Source organism: Aotus nancymaae, unplaced genomic scaffold, assembly GCF_030222135.1.
Source record: "Aotus nancymaae isolate 86718 unplaced genomic scaffold, 86718_ANA_hifiasm-v0.15.2.pri h1tg000062l, whole genome shotgun sequence".
In the NCBI taxonomy this organism is placed as follows: Eukaryota; Metazoa; Chordata; class Mammalia; order Primates; family Aotidae; genus Aotus; species Aotus nancymaae.
In genome coordinates, this window is record NW_026988476.1 from 41528823 (window position 1) to 41549254 (window position 20432).

Consider the following 20432-nt stretch of genomic DNA (forward strand, 5'->3'; position numbering starts at 1 on the left):
CAAAAATTAAATAAAATCAGTCTCAAAAGATTTCAGTTCAAGAACATAGGAAGGACTCCAGCTCCAGCTGAGTCCAGGCACTTGCTGCCTTTCCATTTGGAGGTAACGCCTCCATCTGAAGGACAGATGTGTCCAACAGAAATATACCCCCAGGCCTCCACCACAGCAATGACAGATAAGTAATCATGAGAAGGAACTAAAATGCCAAGTGTGGGAGCCTCCATTCTGGCACTCCTCCCTGCTTTCTGTGATCCGTGACTAAATCCCTTAACTACTCCAGGCCTTCCAGAAACACAAAAGAAAGATGACAACTCCAAAGCAATAATATGAAAGAAAGAATTCAAGACCTGTGTTAAGTAATCATCCTCAGCGAGCCTGTCACACAAAAGCAATGCCAGCCTCAATCAGATTTCCAGGAGGAGCTCACTGGTCAAGCTCCTAGAGCCTGAGGTCCAAGGTGTTCTTCTCATCAGAGAGAAAAGGTCATAGCAACACCCAAATGGCAGGGATCAGTGGATGAATCACAAGAGAAAGACACAGCAGAAGAGCAAAGGAAAGGGACTTTTTAGTCAAAATCCATCCCCTCGTGCTTCTCTAGGAGTAATCTCGCTGCTAGCTGAGGGACCTCAGCAGCAGAAGTGGAGGGGAAAGTGGATGGAACACTGCCTCAGGCACTGTCCTCGGGACTTTCCCTGTATCAGCTCATCTCATTCTCACTACAGCCTCACGGAGGAATCCTAGCATTGTTCCCAACTCACAGAGGAGGAAACTAAGGCATTGGAAGGTTAGGGAACTCACCCGAGGTCACGCTGGGTAAGGCGTATCTAAGCAGTTTAACACCAGCGCCCACCGCAGTATGAGAAAAGACCGGCAGCATTCATGAAGCCATCTGGCTTCAACCCAGCATGTCTAAACAGAGAAGCCCCGAGGACCTCGTGCCAGGAGAAGGAAAATTCTGAGCAGGGGCACTTGCTGAGGTACCCTCTCTCGAAGGGAAGAGGTGCGGTGGCCCCAACTTCACACGGCACCGCCGGCAGCCATCACCATTATGGCCAGGAGAGGACCCTGTACTCCAACTCTCTACAAAACTCCGGAGGGCTTTGTCTAAAACGTCTAAGCCTGTGCCCAGGTTAAGTGTCCAGGGCCAACCCCGCACATAAGTGGCCCTGAGAATGAGTGCCTCTCTTGCCTTGTCCTAGTTTTGGCTCTGGGACTGAGAAATGTGATGTGGAAATCTGTAAACATAACCTAAGTTGTGTGATACATGGGGGCAAATGGCTGCAAACTGCTCATCTCCAACAATTAGGAAAGGTTTCATAGAAGAAGAGACGGTTTTACTCAAAGGACGCTGAGGGTTTGGACAGTTGGGAACGGAGGGAGAGAGAAGGCAGGGGGCAGCAGTTGCCGGGCGCCTGCTATGTGCCTGGCCTGGTGCTAGGGACTTTTACATACACTTCCTCGCCAGCTGTCATGAAAGGCAAGGTGTGCTGCCACTCACAGATCAAGGTACCACGTCTCAGAGAGGGGAGCCTTAGACTCATGCCAACTGGGATTTGAATTCATGTTCACTGGATCCCAAAGCTCACTCTACTGGCCCTATATTATCTTGCTGTGAGGAGGGCACGATGGAGGTGGGAGAGAGGACTCAGAAGGATAAGGCAGATGGGGGTTGGGCAGGACAGGGCATGTGACCCAAGGTCCCCTTCAGCCCAGCCAGAGCTTGGCCACCTGTCCCCTCCTCAAACACCAAGCCCCCTCTCCATGGAGTACATTATACAAAGACTGAAATGACGACTATAATTATTTTCAGAAAACGTTAATCAGTGCCAAACGTGTTTATCTTTTTATGAAAAGCTTAAATTGCCCTTCTCCTTGAGGCAGGTTTGAAGGAACAGAGTCTGACAGTGATTCTGCTTAGAAAATCATCTTGTTTTCCTTCTCCATTATCCAGCTGTGATCATCTTGCCTATTACTTTGATGTATTTAACCTGAAATTCTTAGCCTTTTACATTAAGATACAGTCAACCAGGCCACGAGAATGAAAGCACTCAGAATGAATCGGTGGGAGATTTCAGCAAGACGCAGAAATGGCCAACAGCATCACCCTGATCAGAAGCTTTGACTGGCAGCATCATGTGGATGTCTAGACTCATACAAAATGAGAGAGTGCATGCCTGATTTTATAAATACCAGCTGCTAGACAGCCTTTCTGAACAGGAGCTCTGTGTGGGAAAAGTAAGGTGAGACGGATTGGGAACAATTGGCTGTCCTGTGAGAGTCGTGCCTGGTCCACCTGTGCCGGCATCTGAGCAACAGAAGATACGCGGTTTTTTGTATAAAATGAGATGCTTGGGCTGGGCACGGTGGCTCAGGCCTATAATCCCAGCTCTTTGGGAGGCCAAGGCAGGCAGATCACAAGGTCAAGAGATTAAGACCATTCTGGCCAACATGGTAAAACCCTGTCTCTACTAAAAATACAAAAATTAGCCAGGCATGGTGGCGCGTGCCTATAGTCCCAGCTACTCTGGAGGCTGAGGTAGGAGAATCACTTGAACCTGAGAGGTGGAGGTTGCAGTGAGCGGATATCATGCCACTGCACTCCAGCCTGGGGACAGAGAGAGACTCTGTCTTTAAAAAAAAAAAAAAAAAAGGAAACAAAACAAGATGCTTGAAGACCCTGGAGTGCAAAAGCCAGTTCTACTCTGTATGGGCCGCCTAACCTTGGGTAAATCACTTCCCGTCTCTGTGCCTTAGTTTTCCTGTTGTAAAATGGGAGAAATACCTGCACCGACATCCTAGGCTGGTTGGAGGGCTTGAATGAGTTAATACAGGGTTGTGCAGTGCTTGGGATGGTGCCCAGCACACTGTAAGCTCCACATGAGTGTCCACTATTTTACTGTCATCATCAGGAGACCTATGAAGGCCAACGCTACACTTCTGAACCGAATCGGACCTTGGCTTCACCAGTCATCCTTGTATTCAGCCTAGAAGAGCTTACAGCATTCACAGGGCTTGCAGCCCATGCCTCTAACAGTGAGCCAGGAAGCCTGAGGGAAAAAATGAGTTAATTTCTAGCTAGCTCTTTTAAGGGAAAAGCAAAAGCACAGTCTTGACCACTTAGTCTCCAAACCATCTTCTGAGGGTTTATCCTAAAATTAGAATTGATTAGGAGCCTTCTGAACACACTTATACTGGGAATGCCCACCTTTTAATTTTTTTTTAAGAGAAAATGGCTACATCCTTAGATGGGATATCTTCCCTTACCCAGAAGCGTAAAGGTCTTTTGAGTTTCGACCATTTCAGCTTGATCATTCACACCTTCAATGACAGTATTGCCTCCCATTCTTGTATAATTAAATTCTTCAGCACTCCCTGAAATCAAAAAGTAAGATTTGTTATGTCTGTAACACCGAAATTTGGACATACACATTTATCAAAAGCAGGGAAGTTCATACTTAACAAGCTGTGTGAAGCACTTTACATAGGTGATTCCATTTATTCCTCGGAATTCTGAATTAAGCCAGACGCAAAGGCTTGTGCCTGTAATCCCAGTACTTTGGGAGGCTGAGACAAGGGGCTCGCTTGAACCCAGGAGTTCGAGACCAGCCTGGGTAACAGGACAAAACCCCATGTCTACAAAAAATTAGCTGGGCATGGTGGCACATGCCTGTGGTCCCAGCTATTCAGGAGGCTGATGCAGTAGGATCACTTGAGCCCAGGAGTTAGAGGCTGCAGTGAGCCATGTTGGCGCCACTGCACCCCAGCCTGGGCGACCCTGTCTCAAAAGAACAAAAACAAAACGAAACTACAAAAAAAAACAAGTTTACATTACAGACACAGAAGCTGAGACTCAGAAAAGTAAAGTGACTTTTTCAAGTTCCCATAGCTGATGGCAAGCAAGAATTTAAATGCAAGCCTAACTCTAAAGCTCATGGTTTTTGTTCCTGCACCTAACATTTTTACACAGTTTTACTGAGGTTTACTAAATGTACAATAAACTGCATATGCTTAACATGTACAGTTTGATGAATTTTTGACATGCATACACTCTTATAAAACCATTAGCACAATCAGGATAATGACTATATATACCCATACACACACACACACACACACACACATATATATACACACACACACCCCTAATGTTTAAATAGTAGAGGATCCTTCGAAAAGCCCTTCTGCAGGTTTGCTATTCACATTCTGTTTGGTAGACAAGGCCAAGGATATCACCTTCATGTGAAATCTGCAGAAACTTAGATTCCAAGAATACAAGCCACTTCTCCAAAATCAGAGAGCGTGAGTTCAACTCCAACACACTCAAAGTTATCTCCGACAATTCTCACCTACCAGCATAACACAAACGGCCAAGGCAGGTGAGCTGTGACAGTACAGGGCTCGGGGACTATTGTATTTAAGGACAAACAGCCCTATGTTTTAGCCATCTCTGAAGTATAATTAATTATGACTACAAATAATTAATGACCTTGAGCCGTCAAGGGAGTTCAGATGATGATAGAGGTGCTTTGTTTTAAAAAGTGAGTTAGGCCGGGCGCGGTGGCTCAAGCCTGTAATCCCAGCACTTTGGGAGGCCGAGGCGGGTGGATCATGAGGTCGAGAGATCGAGACCATCCTGGTACCAACATTGTGAAACCCCGTCTCTATTAATACTAAAAAAATTAGCTGGGCACGGTGGCGCGTGCCTGTAATCCCAGCTACTCAGGAGGCTGAGGCAGGAGAATTGCCTGAACCCAGGAGGCGGAGGTTGCGGTGAGCCGAGATCGCGCCATTGCACTCCAGCCTGGGTAACAAGAGCGAGACTCCGTCTCAAAAAAAAAAAAAAAAAAAAAGTGAGTTAACATGTCATATGTGTTAGAAAAACAACTATCTATAAATGTTCAAATAAAAAGGCAAGTTTGGTGACACCATATGTTCCAGCTGTCAGGAAGTCTTATTCAGACGGTTCTAGCTGGAGGACCACAACCACCCAATGAGCCTTTTTGTTTTTTGAAATGGAGTCTCGCTCTGTTGCCCATGTTGGAGAGCAGTGGCATGATCTTGGCTCACTGCAACCTCTGTCTCCCAGGTTCAAGCAGTTCTTCTGCCTCTGCCTCCCACGTAGCTGGGACTACAGGCATGCACCACCACACCAGCTACTTTTTGTATTTTTAGTAGAAACCAGGTTTTGCCATGTTGGCCTGGCTGGTCTTGAACTCCTGACCTCAGGTGATCCACCCACCTTGGCCTCCCTAAGTTCTGGGATTACAGATGTGAGCCACCATCCTGGCCCCAATGAGCTTTAAAAATAACCCTCAGGCTTAAGAGTGCCTTCTCTCCCTGAACTCATCCCCCAAGTCCTAATCCATCCCCTTAATTAGATGCACCAATTCTGTCCTTGAAACCAAAGGATCTTGTATCTTTGGGCAAATACTTCAAAAAAAGACATATTACTATACAAAGAAAGTTAATCTAGAATTTAAGCCCCCACATGAGAGAAAGACCCTTCCACACACCATCCATCACATACCTAATTTAAGATGTTTAAATTCCGACTGCTGTGCAGATGCACAAAGCTGATAGAAAATGTGGTAATTTCGTTCATTTTCCGACTGTAAGACAAAGAAAAGTCCTCAAAATTACACCAAATCCTTACAAGCAAAAATGCCAGGTTTTTAATTAGAGGGTCCTAGATGGCTAATCTGGATGGACAATTCTGCTGTCCAGGATGTAATCTGGCCGGTTCACAGGCAGGCCCTTCCTCTCAGCTGAGAACTGGGTGGCCTGAGATGGCCTTCCAAGTAACGAGCGACCCAGAGAAAGTGTTAGTAAATGAAAACGTTCTATGAAATGGGAATGATGTAACTCATCCTAGATGAAATTTTTAGAAACTTCCTGCGATACAAGGCTTACTGTTGCTCCCCTCCTGCGCCAAAACAATGAGAATTTTCTCCATGTTACTGGCAGAAAAGCCTTTCTCTTAAAACCCCCCTCAATAGCTCTGATTCCATTCCCTTCCAGATAGAAAAGCCAGTCCGTCAGCTTTGTCTATTTCAAACAGTTTTTGTGTTCTAGAAAGATATACTTGCTTTTTAAACTATCAGGATTTTGTAAATGCCCCAAATAAAAGAAGTCGTAACCTTTTCCTGCAGTCATACAACTCATCTGATATCACAGTTATTCATCCATCAATTTTTAATAAATAGAAAAAGGAATCCGAACTGCAAATCAAAGGCAAGAAAACCCTATTTTTCAACTCAGCATCATGTTGCTTGCCTGAGTACATATAATGAGATGTAAACGTAAATAATGCTAAAAAAAGTTGGGAGAAAGGAAATTTAATACTTTTATCCTTACTTGAAAGACAACTCTGGATTTTTCCAGGAGGTAAGTTCTCATGTTGGCTCCTATAATCTGATTTCGCTCATCAAAACTGATTTCTGTGTACTTCCCAAACCGACTGCTATTGTCATTGCGTGTGGTCTTGGCATTTCCAACAGCCTAAAAAACATAAGACTCTCTTGAAATAAACACATTAAAAGATTTTTGCCTCAAAATTACTGGAGGGGTTTTTAGTAAAACACAATCCTGTACCCTAGGGGGAGGTCTGATTGGCAGAGGGAGGTCTGGGGAAAGAAAGCAACCCCAGGCTGGCAGGGAACATGACGAATCCCAAGCCTGCTGCTCAAGGCTCTCCTCGGTCCCACTGGCAGACGCTGGGAAACACTAGAAAGAGCACAGGTTCTGATGTTTCAGGTCCCCGGGTTCCATCTTTGCTATCTGTATTTTAAGACTGGAATGTCTTAAAAGTTAATTCATTGGCTGGGGGCGGCGGTGGCTCATGCCTATAATCCCAGCACTTCAGGAGGCTGAGGCGAGAAATTCACTTGAGGCCAGGAGTTTGAGACCAGACAAGGCAACGCAGTGAGACTCCCATCTCTACAAAACATAAAAAATAAAATTAGCCAGGCACGGTGGCGTGTGCCTGTAGTCCTAGCTACTCAGAAAGCTGAGGTGGGAGGACTGCTGGCACTCAGGAGGTGGAGGTTGCAGTGAGCTGACTGCACCACCGCACTCCAGCCTGGGTAACTGAGCGAGACCCTGTCTCAGAAACAAACAAACCAAAAAGTTAATTCATCTTTCCAGCTCTTAATTTCTCTATCTGTCATATGAGAATAATAAGCATCTCACTGTTATGGACAGAATGTTTGTGTCCTCCCAAAATCCTCATGCTGAAATCCTAACCCTATGTATTGGTATCGTAAGATGGGCCTTTGGGAAGTAATGATGTCATGAGGGTAGAGCCCTCAGGAGTGGGATTTTAATGCCTGCGAAATAGGGATCCCGGAGACCTCTCCTGCTCTCTTTCTTCCACGTAAGGGTACCGTGAGAAGACAGCAGTCTGCAACCCAGAAGAGCGGCCTCGCCAGAACCCGACCCCTGCTAGCACCCTGATCTTGGACTTCCAGCTTCCAGAACTGCGAGAAATAAATTTCTGTTGTTTATAAGCCACCCAGTCGATGACACTAAAGTATATTATACTAAAGTATATTGATTATTATAATAGCAGCCCAGACTGACCAGAACACTTACAGAGTTGGGAGGATTAAATGAGAGAATATGAGGTGCCTCATAGGTATTTGGCCTCATTCGGGCCCCAGATACCTACGATGCTCAATTAAAAGTTCACATCTGGCCAGGCGCGGTGGCTCACGCCTGTAATCCAAGCACTTTGGAGGCCAAGGTGGGCGGATCACTGACCAACATGGTGAAACCCCGTCTTTATAAATAAATAAATAAATATATAAATAAAAGTTCACATCTTTCATCTAACCTTTGTTCCAATCCCTACTCCTTACTGTTTTCCTACTCAACCTCTCCACTCAACCAAAAACCTGCTTCTTCCCATTCCTCCCATTCTCTGATCAGGATTTTTGCTTTTTACTTCTGTTCTTGAATTTCACCCTTCCTCTGCCCTCCTCACCCTCTCCTGAGCACTGTCCTTCTAGATGGACCCTGCCCAGGTCATCATGCTGCCTGTCAACATGTATTTACTGAGCACCTACTATGTGCCATGTGCTAGGTAAACACCGGTGAACTAAATAGATGTGTGGTCCTGCCTTCACGGAGTGTACAGTCTATTGGGGGAGACAAACCCTAAATATTTACACAAGATCATCCACTGGGCATTTAACTTGGCACTGACTCTTGATGACATTTTTTTATTTTGAGACCGGGTCCCGCTCTGTCATCCAGGCTAGAGTGCAGTGGTGCAATCTCAGCTCATTGCAACCTCCTTCTCCTGGCTCAAGCAATCCTCTTACCTCAGCCTCTTGAGTAGCTGGGACCACAGACACATGCCACCATGCCTGGCTAATTTTTTGTATTTTTGGTAGAGATGGGGTTTCATCATGTTGCCCAGGCTGGTCTGGAACCTCTGAGCTCCGCCTGCCTCACCTTCTCAAAGTGCAGGATTATAGATGTGAGCCACCACACCCAGCCTTGATAACTTCTCTATTGGTATCTTGAATTGTAATTTACGTTTCTAAGTAAACCTATGCCTCTGGACTAAGAGTTTTGCAGTGTTTCTTAGTCCCCGCCTCCCCTCTTATGTTTCTATTTAATTTTAAAATATTCTTACGTTAGGTTAGAAGAATCTTATACTTGGAGACTAGGTCTTATTCTTTTCCATCACTTCCCACATTAGCTACGCAGTGGCCTCAACAGAGTAGGTGGACTGATAAATATTCATTGAGGATTATGATTTGAGAAAACAGGGGAAAGAGGTCTAGGAGTCCAATGTTATTAATTATTTGCTCTGTTTCCAGATAAATTCAAATCAATCCTCTTCCCATTTTGCAGGGCAGCTGGAGCTGGCTTGCAGGACCCTCTTCTGTGCCTTTTGGGTACCCCCTTCTTGAGGGCTGTCTCCTTACCCTGGGCACTGCCACGCTTGGCCTTGCCCACCCTCTGTCCCAGTCAGCAGTGTGCTGATGAATTGGCTCTGGGGGAGGCCAGGAGGAAGAGTCTTGACATCTGGCCTTTGCCAAGCCAGAAGGTATAAATGCTCCTCCCATGACTGATTTCAAACTACCAAAGGTTTATCAATCAGCTTGCAAAATTCCTGAATATTGTAACAATCAGCTCATGAAAGCTGACGCCAGCTGGCTGGAGCACACCAGTGACTTGAGTGTACCAGTGATGTTTGTGGCTGAAGACATTTCCCCTGGGATGTAAATGTAAACAGAGGACTCTGTCTGGTGGTAGATTTTCAGCCCAGCGGATACAGCAGGAGAGAGCATTGGAAATAGCGATTCTGCCCCCATCTCCTTCAAATCCCATCAGCGAACAGGCTTCCTGGGTCTTTCCTGCCCTCACTTCTTTGGTCTTTAAGGGGTGGGAACTTGAATTAGCCTAGACAGCACACAAACCAACCGACCCCATTTCCATCATCAACACACAGCTGCCTTCCGCCGTGGTACGCACCTCGGTGATGGGGTTGGATGCCAGGACCTTGTCCTCCACGTGAGTGTTGCTGCCTGATTTGCTGACGGTGGCAAAGTACCTCATGGCATAGCGAGCTGACACTGTCTTCCCAGCACCTGACTCCCCACTTACAATGATGGACTGGTTTCTGTTGTTTCTAAAGCAAATAAAAGAGTTTTAAAATATTAGTTTCCTCCCATCAAGAAGGCAATAGGTGCTAATTAAGACAAACACGGACAAGACAAAGGAGGGAAACTGTTTTGTCACTCTGCTATTTTTAAATCTCAATTTATTTCCTTCTAGATATTTTTTTCTATGTGATGGTGCAGAACACAGAATTTTAAAAGTTCCCATCTTTCATCCAACCTTTATTCCAATCCCTATTGCTTACTGCTTTCCTACTCAACGTTTGAACCCAACCAAAAACCTGCTCCTTTCCATGCCTCCCAGTCTCTGGCCAGGATTTTTGCTTTTTACTTCTGTTCTTGAATTCACCTCTCCTCTGCCCTCCCCACCCTCTCCTGAGCACCGTCTTTCTAGACGGACCCTGCGCAGGTCATCATGCTGCCTGTCAATATGTATTTACTGAGCACCATGTTGAGGGGCCCCAAGTCCAATCCCAGGTTCAATGATCCACTAAGAGGACTCGCAGGACTCGGCAGACAGTCATACTCACAGCTGAGACTGACTGCAGCAAGAGGATACAGAGCAAAGGCAGCAAAGGGAAAAGGCACACGGGGTGAGGTCCAGTGGAACCCAGGTGTAAACTTCCAGGGGTCCTCTCCCAGTCGGGTCACAAGGACACATTCAACTCCCCCAGCAAGGAATTTGATGGCACATGTGAAATGCTGGCTGCCAGGGAAGCTCATTAGAGATGCAGTGCCCACCTTCTGCCTAGCACATGCCCACATTGCAGGCTCCCAGAAGGAAAGCAGGTATTCAGCATAAAGAACACCATTTACACAAACAACTTAAGTTTAGGTCAAATGAGCCACTTTATCAACCAAGAAATGCCAGGGATCATCATGAAATCAGAGGCCAGCCACAGGCCGCCTTGCAAGCAGGCCTCTAAAGATAGCAGCCTCAGGCCTTATGTCAACTCCTTCCTGCACATCCCACTTAAATATAAAAACATTTTCAAGGACATTATTTTGAGAGCAATTATTCAAAAGATGCTTGGGAACATATGCGCTCTGTAAGCCAACATGCTGTGTTATATAATTTAGAGATTCTTAAAAATGCATTAAACTTTTCATGTCATAAGACCGTGATGGTATAAGCTTCTAACACTACTCTGTGGATGCAGCACCGTTCACATGCCAGGTGCTGGGTGAATACAGATTCTCATTTAAGCTTCACCAAAATCCTATGACATAGATATCTCTTTTATAGGGGAGGAAAATGGTGATTCAGGGTGGAGTGACTTGACCACAGAGCCACAGCCTCCCATGTGAATGCTGGAGAAGACTTTGGGTATAGAGCCCCGGTCCAGTATTTTCATTTCAAAGAGAGAAGATGAAGACTTGGAGAAGGGGAATGACATGCTCAGTGTCCCTCAGGGCACAGAACAGGCTTTAGTAATCCCAGCCCTGTTCTACAGCCCCTAGGGACACTACCTGTCTAGCATCAAACAAGGCCAACACAAGCCTGCTTTAGGCTCCGTTCTATTACTGCAGTTACACAGATGGACCTCCAGGGAGAAACCGGCTCTTCAGGGCTGAAGTGAGCACTGCCCTACAGTGCAAAAGAGCTCACCCCACTGACACCCAGATCCTAATCTCCACCATACCTGGGAGACCTGCAGGGAGCCAGGGAAAATCTCAGAACCGTGAGGATTTCAGGGTTAGAAGGAATCTCAGTGCAGCAGAAGCTGCTAATTCTCAACCCAGCAAGCATTTGCATCTCCTCTTCCTTCTTAGAAACTACGCCCCAGTGGTTACCCAGCGCTCCGTTGTGCATGTGAAAGACTGCACATCCCAGGCTCCCTGTGTGAGTTAGGTCCTGGCGGATGAGCTGTCAGCAGAAGGGCTTTGTGGGGCTTCTGGAAAGTCTCCCTAACCTGGAGGGTTGAACCCTTCCCCTCATATGCCTTGTCACCTAGAATATGGAAGACAGAGCTGAGCACTAGCTTCTCCCTGAGGATGACCGCCCCACCCCAGGGACAGGGAGCTCCACGGTACCAGGTCTCTGATGACTCTGAAGAGGCTCGGTTTAGCCCCAGACTGCCCATCAGACGTCTGTGCAGGAAAGCAGCATGTGTTCTACCTCATGTAAGTTACCACCTGCTTCCTCACTATAAGCAGCAGAACCAGGAATGGGTGCCCCTGAGAGTCCAGCTCACAGACGAAGACATAAAGCAGAAAGAGCTCAGGTGCTGTGGCTGGGGTTATTCAGCAAGGATTTAGGTGAAGAACAAGCAGGTCCAGGTCCTGTGCCTTAGCTTTCCCATTTGTGAAATGAGGGCAGTGAAGTGAGTCGACTTCACAGGACTGCTGTAAGACTCCAGGGAGACCACTGTACATGAAAGTTCTTTTGCAAACTGTAAAGGCAGCTACAAAGATAGGGTCGTGCTTTTATTCTCCATACTTGACAGAGGAAGACATTAAAGACAAAAGTGACAGTTACGGGAAAATAAACTAGAGTTTAAAAATCTGAGCCCAAATCCCAGATCTGCCTTTTTACCTGCTGCCTAACTTGGGTGGGTTATTCCCCGAAGCTGTTTACAGCCCAGACATCTACATCGTGGGCTGTTCTGAGGCCATCCCAGATGACAGCTGGGAACGTGCGCACGGTACCTCATTCACAGGAGGCTTTTCATACTAGTGAAAACGAGGACTCCAGGGGGCCCTACAGTCCCTATTAGTGAAATTAGGATACAATTCCAAGTCTCCTGCTACTAAAACCTGTGCTTGTCCGTCATCAGATTCTGCTTCCTTGAATAGGTTAAAAAAAATAAAAACTTAAATATCTCATAGCAGAGAATAAATCAATCCTCTCCAACCAAACACACTGCAAGAAAAGCATCTGCTCTTCCCAGACTGGCAGGGCTGACTTGACTGCCTTGAAGGAACAAAACCCAGGAAACTTAGTCTGGACAGGTCAGGTACATGTAACAGCTGTCTGCTCTTCATTCCAGGTAGCTGGCTCAACAAAGCGCCACCTCTGGCCTGTCTCTTAATGAGCCCAACCTGGTTACCTCCCCTCCACTGTGACAATCTGGTAAATGCAGGGAGCATTGGCAGAGCAAGGGGAAGTCCAGCCTGGCAGGAAGCTACCTGGCCATCTGCTTATATGCCTCTTCTGCCACGGCAAATATGTGTGGGTCCATATCGCCCATGTTCTGCCCGCTGTAGGCGTGGATGATGGCATCTCCGTATATCGGCAGCTGCTTGTAAGGATTCATGGCCACCAAAATGATTCCTGGGGAAAGATATTAGATGCAGCTAAAAGATTCTTACTGCCACCTGCCTCCCCAGGTTTGAGAAACCCCAGCTCTGTCACTCATTAAACCTTTCGTGTGACTTTGGGCAGGTCACTTTATGCACTGAATTAATTCCCTGCCAGTCACCTATACCCCCAAGCTGGTCTGATGGTTGGATGACAGGACAGGTGGAAATGCCCCCCAAACAGAGAGGCTTTTGCAATTCACGATGTAAATAATATCATTGCCCAAAATAAGTAATGAATGTATCAACTCCGATGAGAAACTCAGACGCTAGCTGTGTTACATCTCCTCTTTTTCCAGTCTTAGTTCTTGTTGAAGATTCTCCCCACCTAGACACTGTTTACAACAAACTCTGGGTGCTCAGCATAAACACAGAACAACCAGAAGGCTGTAGACAGCACGCTCACATTCCAGCACTGCCCCTCACCTCCTAGAAATGCTCTCCTTACCACTGTAGGTGTAAATGAGTTTGGATTCTGCAAAGCGGATTCTGAGGTTGTGGAGCACTGCAGGCTCGTGGAGATAGCTGAGGGCCGTGAGGTCATTCTCGCCCACGAGGATGTCAGGATTCCGAAGTGGAGGCAGAGATTCTGGATCGACAGAATAATCCAGCTCCTGTGGACAAAGGGAAAATTAAAGCTCTAGAAAGAAAAGATGTTTGGTGTTTCTGCTGAAGCACTGTCCTTTGTCCTATCCAGCCTTCCACTCGAGTCATCACTGACCCTGAAAAGCGAATGTATGTTTAGCAACAAGAAAATCTCCACAGCTGACTCCTGGAATAATGAAAAGTAGGAGCAGGAGACAAGGGCACTGGCTGTGTGCACTTGGGCAAGTCACTCGCCCTCTCTGGGCCTCACTTCTTTCATCCGTGAAGAGGAGCTAGACCAGACCGGGGGTCCTCAGAGCTACAGAGGCCTCAGTAAAAGGTGCTGGGCAAGCTACATGGGCAGAGATCCAGGTGCTCCCTCCTGAATCTCCCACAGGGGCTTTAGCTGTATGTGGTTTAAATGCTGAGGCCATGCAAGTTTTCATTTAAAGACAAGAGGCCGCAGCTAAAACGACACAAAGAACTAAGGTCCCTTAAGCTCTAAGGTTGTTGAGTCTCTGCTCAAAGATGACACACTTGGTGCTGACAAACACCTGAAGGAGTCCATGCAGGTGGTGGTCTCTCTGTGAAAGCCCCGGTGCAGGTACCTCCTGTCTGCAGCCGCCCACATGCTCACGGGCTCACAGCTCCCCCAGCAGGCCCGTCTATTCCTATCATTCTCAGCCCTGGGCCAGGTAATTTTCCCAGGCTCGCTCCTCTTCTGCTGGATTTAACCTAGTATTCCTAAAGCGGCTGCTGGAGCAGAATGAAGGTGAACTGAGCATGCCCCGTGGTATCTGTGCCACAGACGGCTGGGCCTTCCCAATGTCAGCGTATTCTAATTCCTACATTCCCATTTCACCGCTGGGGGAAGTGAAGCCCCACTAAAGCGACTTGAGCTGGCTACCCAGCAAGCTTGCTTCTCTTCCACCCTCCCAGGCCGTCTTCCTGCCATTCAGTCAGCATCTCTGGACTCCTTCTGATCTCTGGTCCTGGACCAGCTCCACAAGGTGGCCCAGCTGCCCCTTAGCAAGTGCCACTGTGACGACCCATGCCAAGCACTCAGCATGGATTGTTCCACTTAATCCTCAAAACTGCCCTCCAGGGAGGATGGGACTACTCCAACCAAGAAAATGAATGAAACAGGTTCAGAAAGATTGAGTTTGTTGTCCAAGGTCACGCAGTTCATCTGGGCCTCACTCTGAAGCCTGTGCTCTCTCACTAGCACAGTGCCTCCTTGTTGACGCTGGCAGGGGTCTTGCTTGTTGGTCTGTTCTGCGTAAAGCGAGCGGTTCAGGGCAATCCACACCTGGACATGGGTCCTCAGGCCAGCTCCCGCTCCCCTGTTACCAATGCAATTGTATTGTGACCTAACCCCGACCAGAATAGTCTCAACCTAAACACTTTTATTTTGAGAATAAAATCAGGAAAAATGCTTCTCATACATACTTACTTTCCCTGTCTCTGTTTTTCAGTTGTACATCCACAACCTCCACTTCTGGTTTGGCCTCTGTGTATGTTATGTGTGAAAACAACAGAGAAACAGAAAGACGGGACCGGCAGTCTTTGGGGGAGGGGAGAAAATGTGATGAACATTATGCTGACAGGTGGAGGCAGAGGTGATGCTGTCCTACCGCACACGGGCTTTGTCTCTCACGGTACTGACAAAGGGTTGAGTTCAAGAGCCGTCTGGCTGCCCGCCATCCTACTCGCCTCTGCAGCAGGGTCAAGGCCAGGAATGTAGCCACCTGAGGCCCTGCAGGTATTACTAAAGCAGCAAACTGCCACTGCAGCTGCTGCCTTGAGATTTTCCTCCCCAGACAAAGCTATCTGATCCCTTGTTGGAGCCCAGACTGTGCACAGGAGATACTCAATAAAAGCTGCGAGGAGCTCCTGCTGGGAAGGGAAGTCCTACGGAGCAGCAACCTCTTCCCAGGGCTCCTGGATTGTCTCATCACATTTCCGCAGCCCTGGGACAGTGCACAGTCATTACCTCCTTAGTACCTATGAGAATACTGGGGGCCTGCTGTTAAAGACTTAACAGGTGGCCATGCCAGGATCTGAAGCCAGATCATTCGATTCTAGAGGATGCGTCTTTAACCTGTATGTTCTTCTCCCTTCCCAAGATCTCAGGAAATGTCTCCCAAATCCAGGACTGTCTGATTAGAAATAGTGTGTCCTGTCTCTGCAGAACCCATGTACCTATTTTGTCAGTTAATCCTCACATGACATTCCCCAGACACACCTCTGGGATCTAGATGGTGCACAAATCTCCTGCCCAGTTCTGTATCCAGATACTTGATTCTAAACTCATCCAATCACCCTAGCTCAAATCTAGTGGGATGTCACTACAGCAATGGCAGGCAAGATCGACTCATGAGGGGCACTCAAAGCAAATGCAAAGTCTTCAGAAGCTGCGTCATCAGAAGGCACATGCAGCCTTGCAAGGAAGCTCCTCACTGGCTCATCCCACCACGGGAGCAATTGCTAAAGTTCATCCTCACCTCCTCCTCAGCACACCAGCACCAACAGAGGCGCCTCACAATGTCACACAAAGCTGGGTGTCCCTGCCTTCTTGTCCCTGCCACACTCCCTCCCTTACACATTTCTGTACGTCATCTCCTCCCACTCCTCCCTCTCCCTGCCTTATTTTCTCTCTCCCTCTTCTCATTTTCCTCCCCTTCCCATCTTGATGTTTTTTCTCCACCAGTGTATGTATGCCTTGGGCTCAGAAAAGTTTTTCATCTTTGCCCAATCTCTGGGCTGAGACTCATAAAGCCAAAATGGTGAATCACTTTTCAGCATTCTCCCAGCAATGCTGGGTGCCTGAAAATGCAACGCCGGGCACAGACCTGGCTCCTGCAGCTGGGCCATCATTACAGAGAGAGGCCCGGTGGACACAGGGCAGCATGGGGTGGGAGGGAAGGAGTACAGACACATCAGTGACTCCTGGCACCAGGGGGCATCTGAAGATGGTGCTGGTGCCCACATGTGCACCCTCCTCTGGGCTCCTCCCACATCCCACATGGGGGTCCATGGGCCCCTGTCCTCACACATACCCCAGCTACCGCTTTACACATCGTCAGAGCTACGAACAGCAGGGACCCTCACCGTTCCATCCTCCAGCAGGAGTCGCAGGATCTTGTCACCAACTCTGTAGTCCTTGGCTATTTCAGCAGACTTCCAAATTTCTTCAGGATCAGGAATCCAAACCCTGTTGTACTGACCAACAGAAAAAGAAAAGCTGAACCTTCAGGACTTTAAAAGCATAGATCTCTGCATGGTTAGACGCAGGAAGGTTTGTTTCTGTCCACTAGGTCCACTCCTTCACTAGGAATACGTCTACCTAATTTTGCTTATGAGGTGATCTTTCATGCATCTGCAACGCACCAGGCCTGGCTGCCTCATTTTACAGGCAACGGAACTCCCAAAGCCTCCTAGATAAACCTTGAACGCTGAAAGCCTGGATGTGGGAAAGAAATTTGTGAGTCCCTTAGTGGAAACATCTCAGGGCCATACAGAGTTACAGGAGAGGAATTTCTTTCACCACGGATTGACTATGGAGCTCTGGGCCACACATTTAACTTCTAGTGCCTCATTTTTCTCATCCATAAAATCGGCACAACACCTATTTCACAAGTTCAGTGGGAGGTTAAATTAGACTTCGTATTTCAAAGAACTTTGTAAAATGCTATGAAAGTACGGTTACAGCAATGTCATCATAATCTTACCACACTGGTGGGCTGTCAAGGATTCCCACAGTGGGAAATGCGAAAGTCCAGACACAGCCACCCAGCTCAATTCCGGCAGGCAACTGGCACGCCGGGCTCAGCGCCGATGTACAAGTCTTTAGGTGGAGCCATGTTGCTGAGGGCTGAACTGTGCGTCCCCCAAATTCATATGCTGATGCCCTACTCCCAACTGATTATATTTGGAGACAGGGTCTTCAGAAGGTAATTAAGTTTAAATGAGGTCCTAAGGGTGAGCCCACTGACCCAACAGGATTTTAAAATTAGTGTCCTTAAAAGAGACAACTGAGAGTTTGATGTATTTTTCTACCATATGCATCTATTACTTTTATAATCAGAACAATGAATATGAATCTTTAAAGGCAAATACCAAAATATATGCCCCCTCAAAAGAATGATATATAAATTCTGTGATATGGGGCACAGTAACTTTATTGATAATGGCCAAAAATTAGAAACAAACATGCCCATTTATGAGAATGAATTTTAAAAAACACCACAGTTATACCCATACAATGAAATACAACTTCCCCACAAAAAGGAATGAACTACTGATGTAAGCAAGAGTATGGGTGAGTCACCAAAGTGTGCTGAGTTAAAGAAGCCTTACCCAAATGAGCACTTCCTATGTGAGTCTCTTCAAATCAAGCTCTGGAACAGCTAAAACTAATGCATGCTGGGAAAAAGTTCACAGCAGTACTTGCCTCTGAGGGTGGGTGGCTGGGGCCAGGGAGTGACTGAAGGTGTACGAGGGGATCTTCTGGGAGTGATGGTAACATTCTGTATCTTGATGGGGCTTGGGTTACATAGGGGTTAAGCACTTTTCAAACCTCTGACAATGCAGACTTAAGATTTGTGCATTTTATCGTCTGTAAATTTTACATAGAAATTAAACAAATATGGAACTCTAGTTAATATGCATACTAAAATATTTAGAAGGTGTATTGATATATGATTTACTCTACGATGCTTCAAAAAAATAGGATGAGTTGAAGGTTGGATAGGAGGACAGAAAGATGCATGGTCATGTGATACAATGAATATGGTAAAATGTCCATGCCAGAATCCAGGTGGTAAAACAGGTGCTCACTATAAAATTTTTTTTCTTTTCTTTCTTTTTTTTTTTTTTAAGAGACAGGATCTAGTTTTGTGGCCCAGGCTGGAATGCAGTGACGTGATCATAGCTCACTGCAGCCTTGAACTCCTGGATTCAAGTGATCCTCCTGTCGTAGCCTCCCAAAGTGCTAAGATTACAGGCATGAGCCATCATGCTGCGCATGGTGGCACGTGCCTGTAATCCCAGCTATTCAGGAGGCTGAGGCAGGAGAATTGCCTGAACCCAGGAGGCGGAGGTTGCGGTGAGCTGAGATCGCGCCATTGCGCTGCAGCCTGGGTAACAAGAGAGAAACTCCGTCTCAAAAAAAAAAAAATGCTGGAGGAAATAAAGAATAAGAATAAAACAGGAAATAAAGAATAAGAATAAAAGAATAAGAATAAAATGACTCACACCTGTAATCCCAGCACTTTGGGAGGCCAAGGTGGGTGGATCACCTGAGGTCAGGAGTTTGAGACCAGCCTGGGTAACATGGTTAAACCTCATCTCTACTAAAAATACAAAAATTAGCTGGGATGGTGGTGCGCACCTGTGATCCCAACTACTGAGGAAGAAGAATCGCTTAAATCCAGGAGGCGGAGGTTGCAGTGAGCCGAGATCGCACCACTGAACTCCAGCCTGGGTGACAAGAGTGAAACTCCATCTCAAAGGCAAAAAAAATCCAAAACAACGACGTTCAGGGTACAAGTACTAGACTGGGACATGTTGGATGAGGGACCTACCTATTAGTTAATATAAATCACCTTGCTTAATCAATAAAACAAAAAAGTCATTGGATGGATATCAATCATGACTACTCCTAAATCATTTGAGTGGCTTTAACCTTTTCTTTTTTAATTAAAATACTGAGTTTTATTTCACACGTATATTTTTGTCTCCCCACCATTTCCACATCTGACCACCTCTACTACTATGTCATATCATAATATTCCACACACACTTAAAACCAGGCAAAGGGTGGAGTTCCATCTTAAAAACTACAGGCATTTTGGACAACACATTCATGGCAATGGAACCTGGACACCATTTATCAAACATGGTAGGGAAAGTTCTCACTCTGCATCATAAAACGGACAGCCAGATATCAACTGTTACAGAAATGAAATAAGATGAAAAATTTTTAACAAACTGTTTAAACTATTTTCTTAGAGATTTCCTCCACTGCCTGAGATCTTGAAGAGCCTCCTGGTCAGGCATCCGGAAGCAATTCTTCACATAATCGATGAACTTGGCTTCCACTTTGGAAAGAAAACCATCTTTGTCTATACTTGCTTGCATTTTTGCTTTAATGTCTTCTATAGAACTAGGTCCTTTTGATGTTTTAGGAGTTTTTTCCTGTGTTTTGAAGGATTCTTGTCCTTTTGATCGTGGTGTTGATGATGGTTTTGAGTCTCTTCCATTCTGATTTGACTTTGTACATTTTTGGCGGGAGAATCTCGTACAGATTTCTCACTGGTGCTTTTTCTTCAGTTTCCTCATCGACAAAATCATCATCATCATCATCATCTTCAGCAGCAGCAAGTTTTACTTTTTTCTGTGGAACCTTGCTACCACCTCCAGGGGCAGACCGCCTTCCAGATATAGTTAAGAGTTTCCCATCCTCTTCCTCTATCTTCTGACTCTGCATCTTCCTCCACAGCTACTAAATGTTGTCCACTTAAACGCACTGGCCCTGAACCACACTTCAACTGTAAGACCACTGGTGGCGTTATTTCAAAGCCCCCAAGGGAAACCGTTGGCTGTACAGACATTTTCAACATTGCCAGGGTTACTTTAATTGGACTGCCTCGTAATTCATTGCCTCTGCTTCAACAATGTGCAATTCATCCTTTGCACCAGCTCCTAAACTGACTGTTCTTAAAGATAACTGGTGCTCATTTTCATCATTATCCACCTTAAAGCGATAATCTTTGTCGGCCTTTAGCTCACAACCGAAAAGACAGTTCTGGGGCCTCAGGGGGCTCATGTCCATGTCCATCAAATCTTCCATTGGGTGGCGGCACGCACTTAGGTGGAAGAGAAGGCGGACGGAGATAAATGACCACTGCTCAAAAG

The 20432-nt window shown here is 46.4% G+C and overlaps 1 protein-coding gene and 1 pseudogene across 2 annotated transcripts in view; both read right to left on the bottom strand.

Annotated features, from left to right (window-relative positions):
• The window catches only part of MYO5C (myosin VC), a 107276-nt gene that overhangs the window by 78218 nt on the left and 8626 nt on the right, over positions 1-20432 (bottom strand). For both annotated transcript variants that reach the window (XM_064365688.1, XM_064365687.1), the window contains exons 2-8: positions 16626-16736; positions 13378-13543; positions 12759-12903; positions 9484-9640; positions 6355-6498; positions 5528-5609; positions 3265-3372 (exon numbers count right to left, since the gene is read on the bottom strand). In XM_064365688.1, coding sequence (XP_064221758.1) covers positions 3265-3372; positions 5528-5609; positions 6355-6498; positions 9484-9640; positions 12759-12903; positions 13378-13543; positions 16626-16736 — 913 coding nt within the window. The remainder of the gene's footprint in view (positions 1-3264; positions 3373-5527; positions 5610-6354; positions 6499-9483; positions 9641-12758; positions 12904-13377; positions 13544-16625; positions 16737-20432) is intronic.
• On the bottom strand, positions 19515-20367 carry LOC105710007 (nucleophosmin-like; annotated as a pseudogene).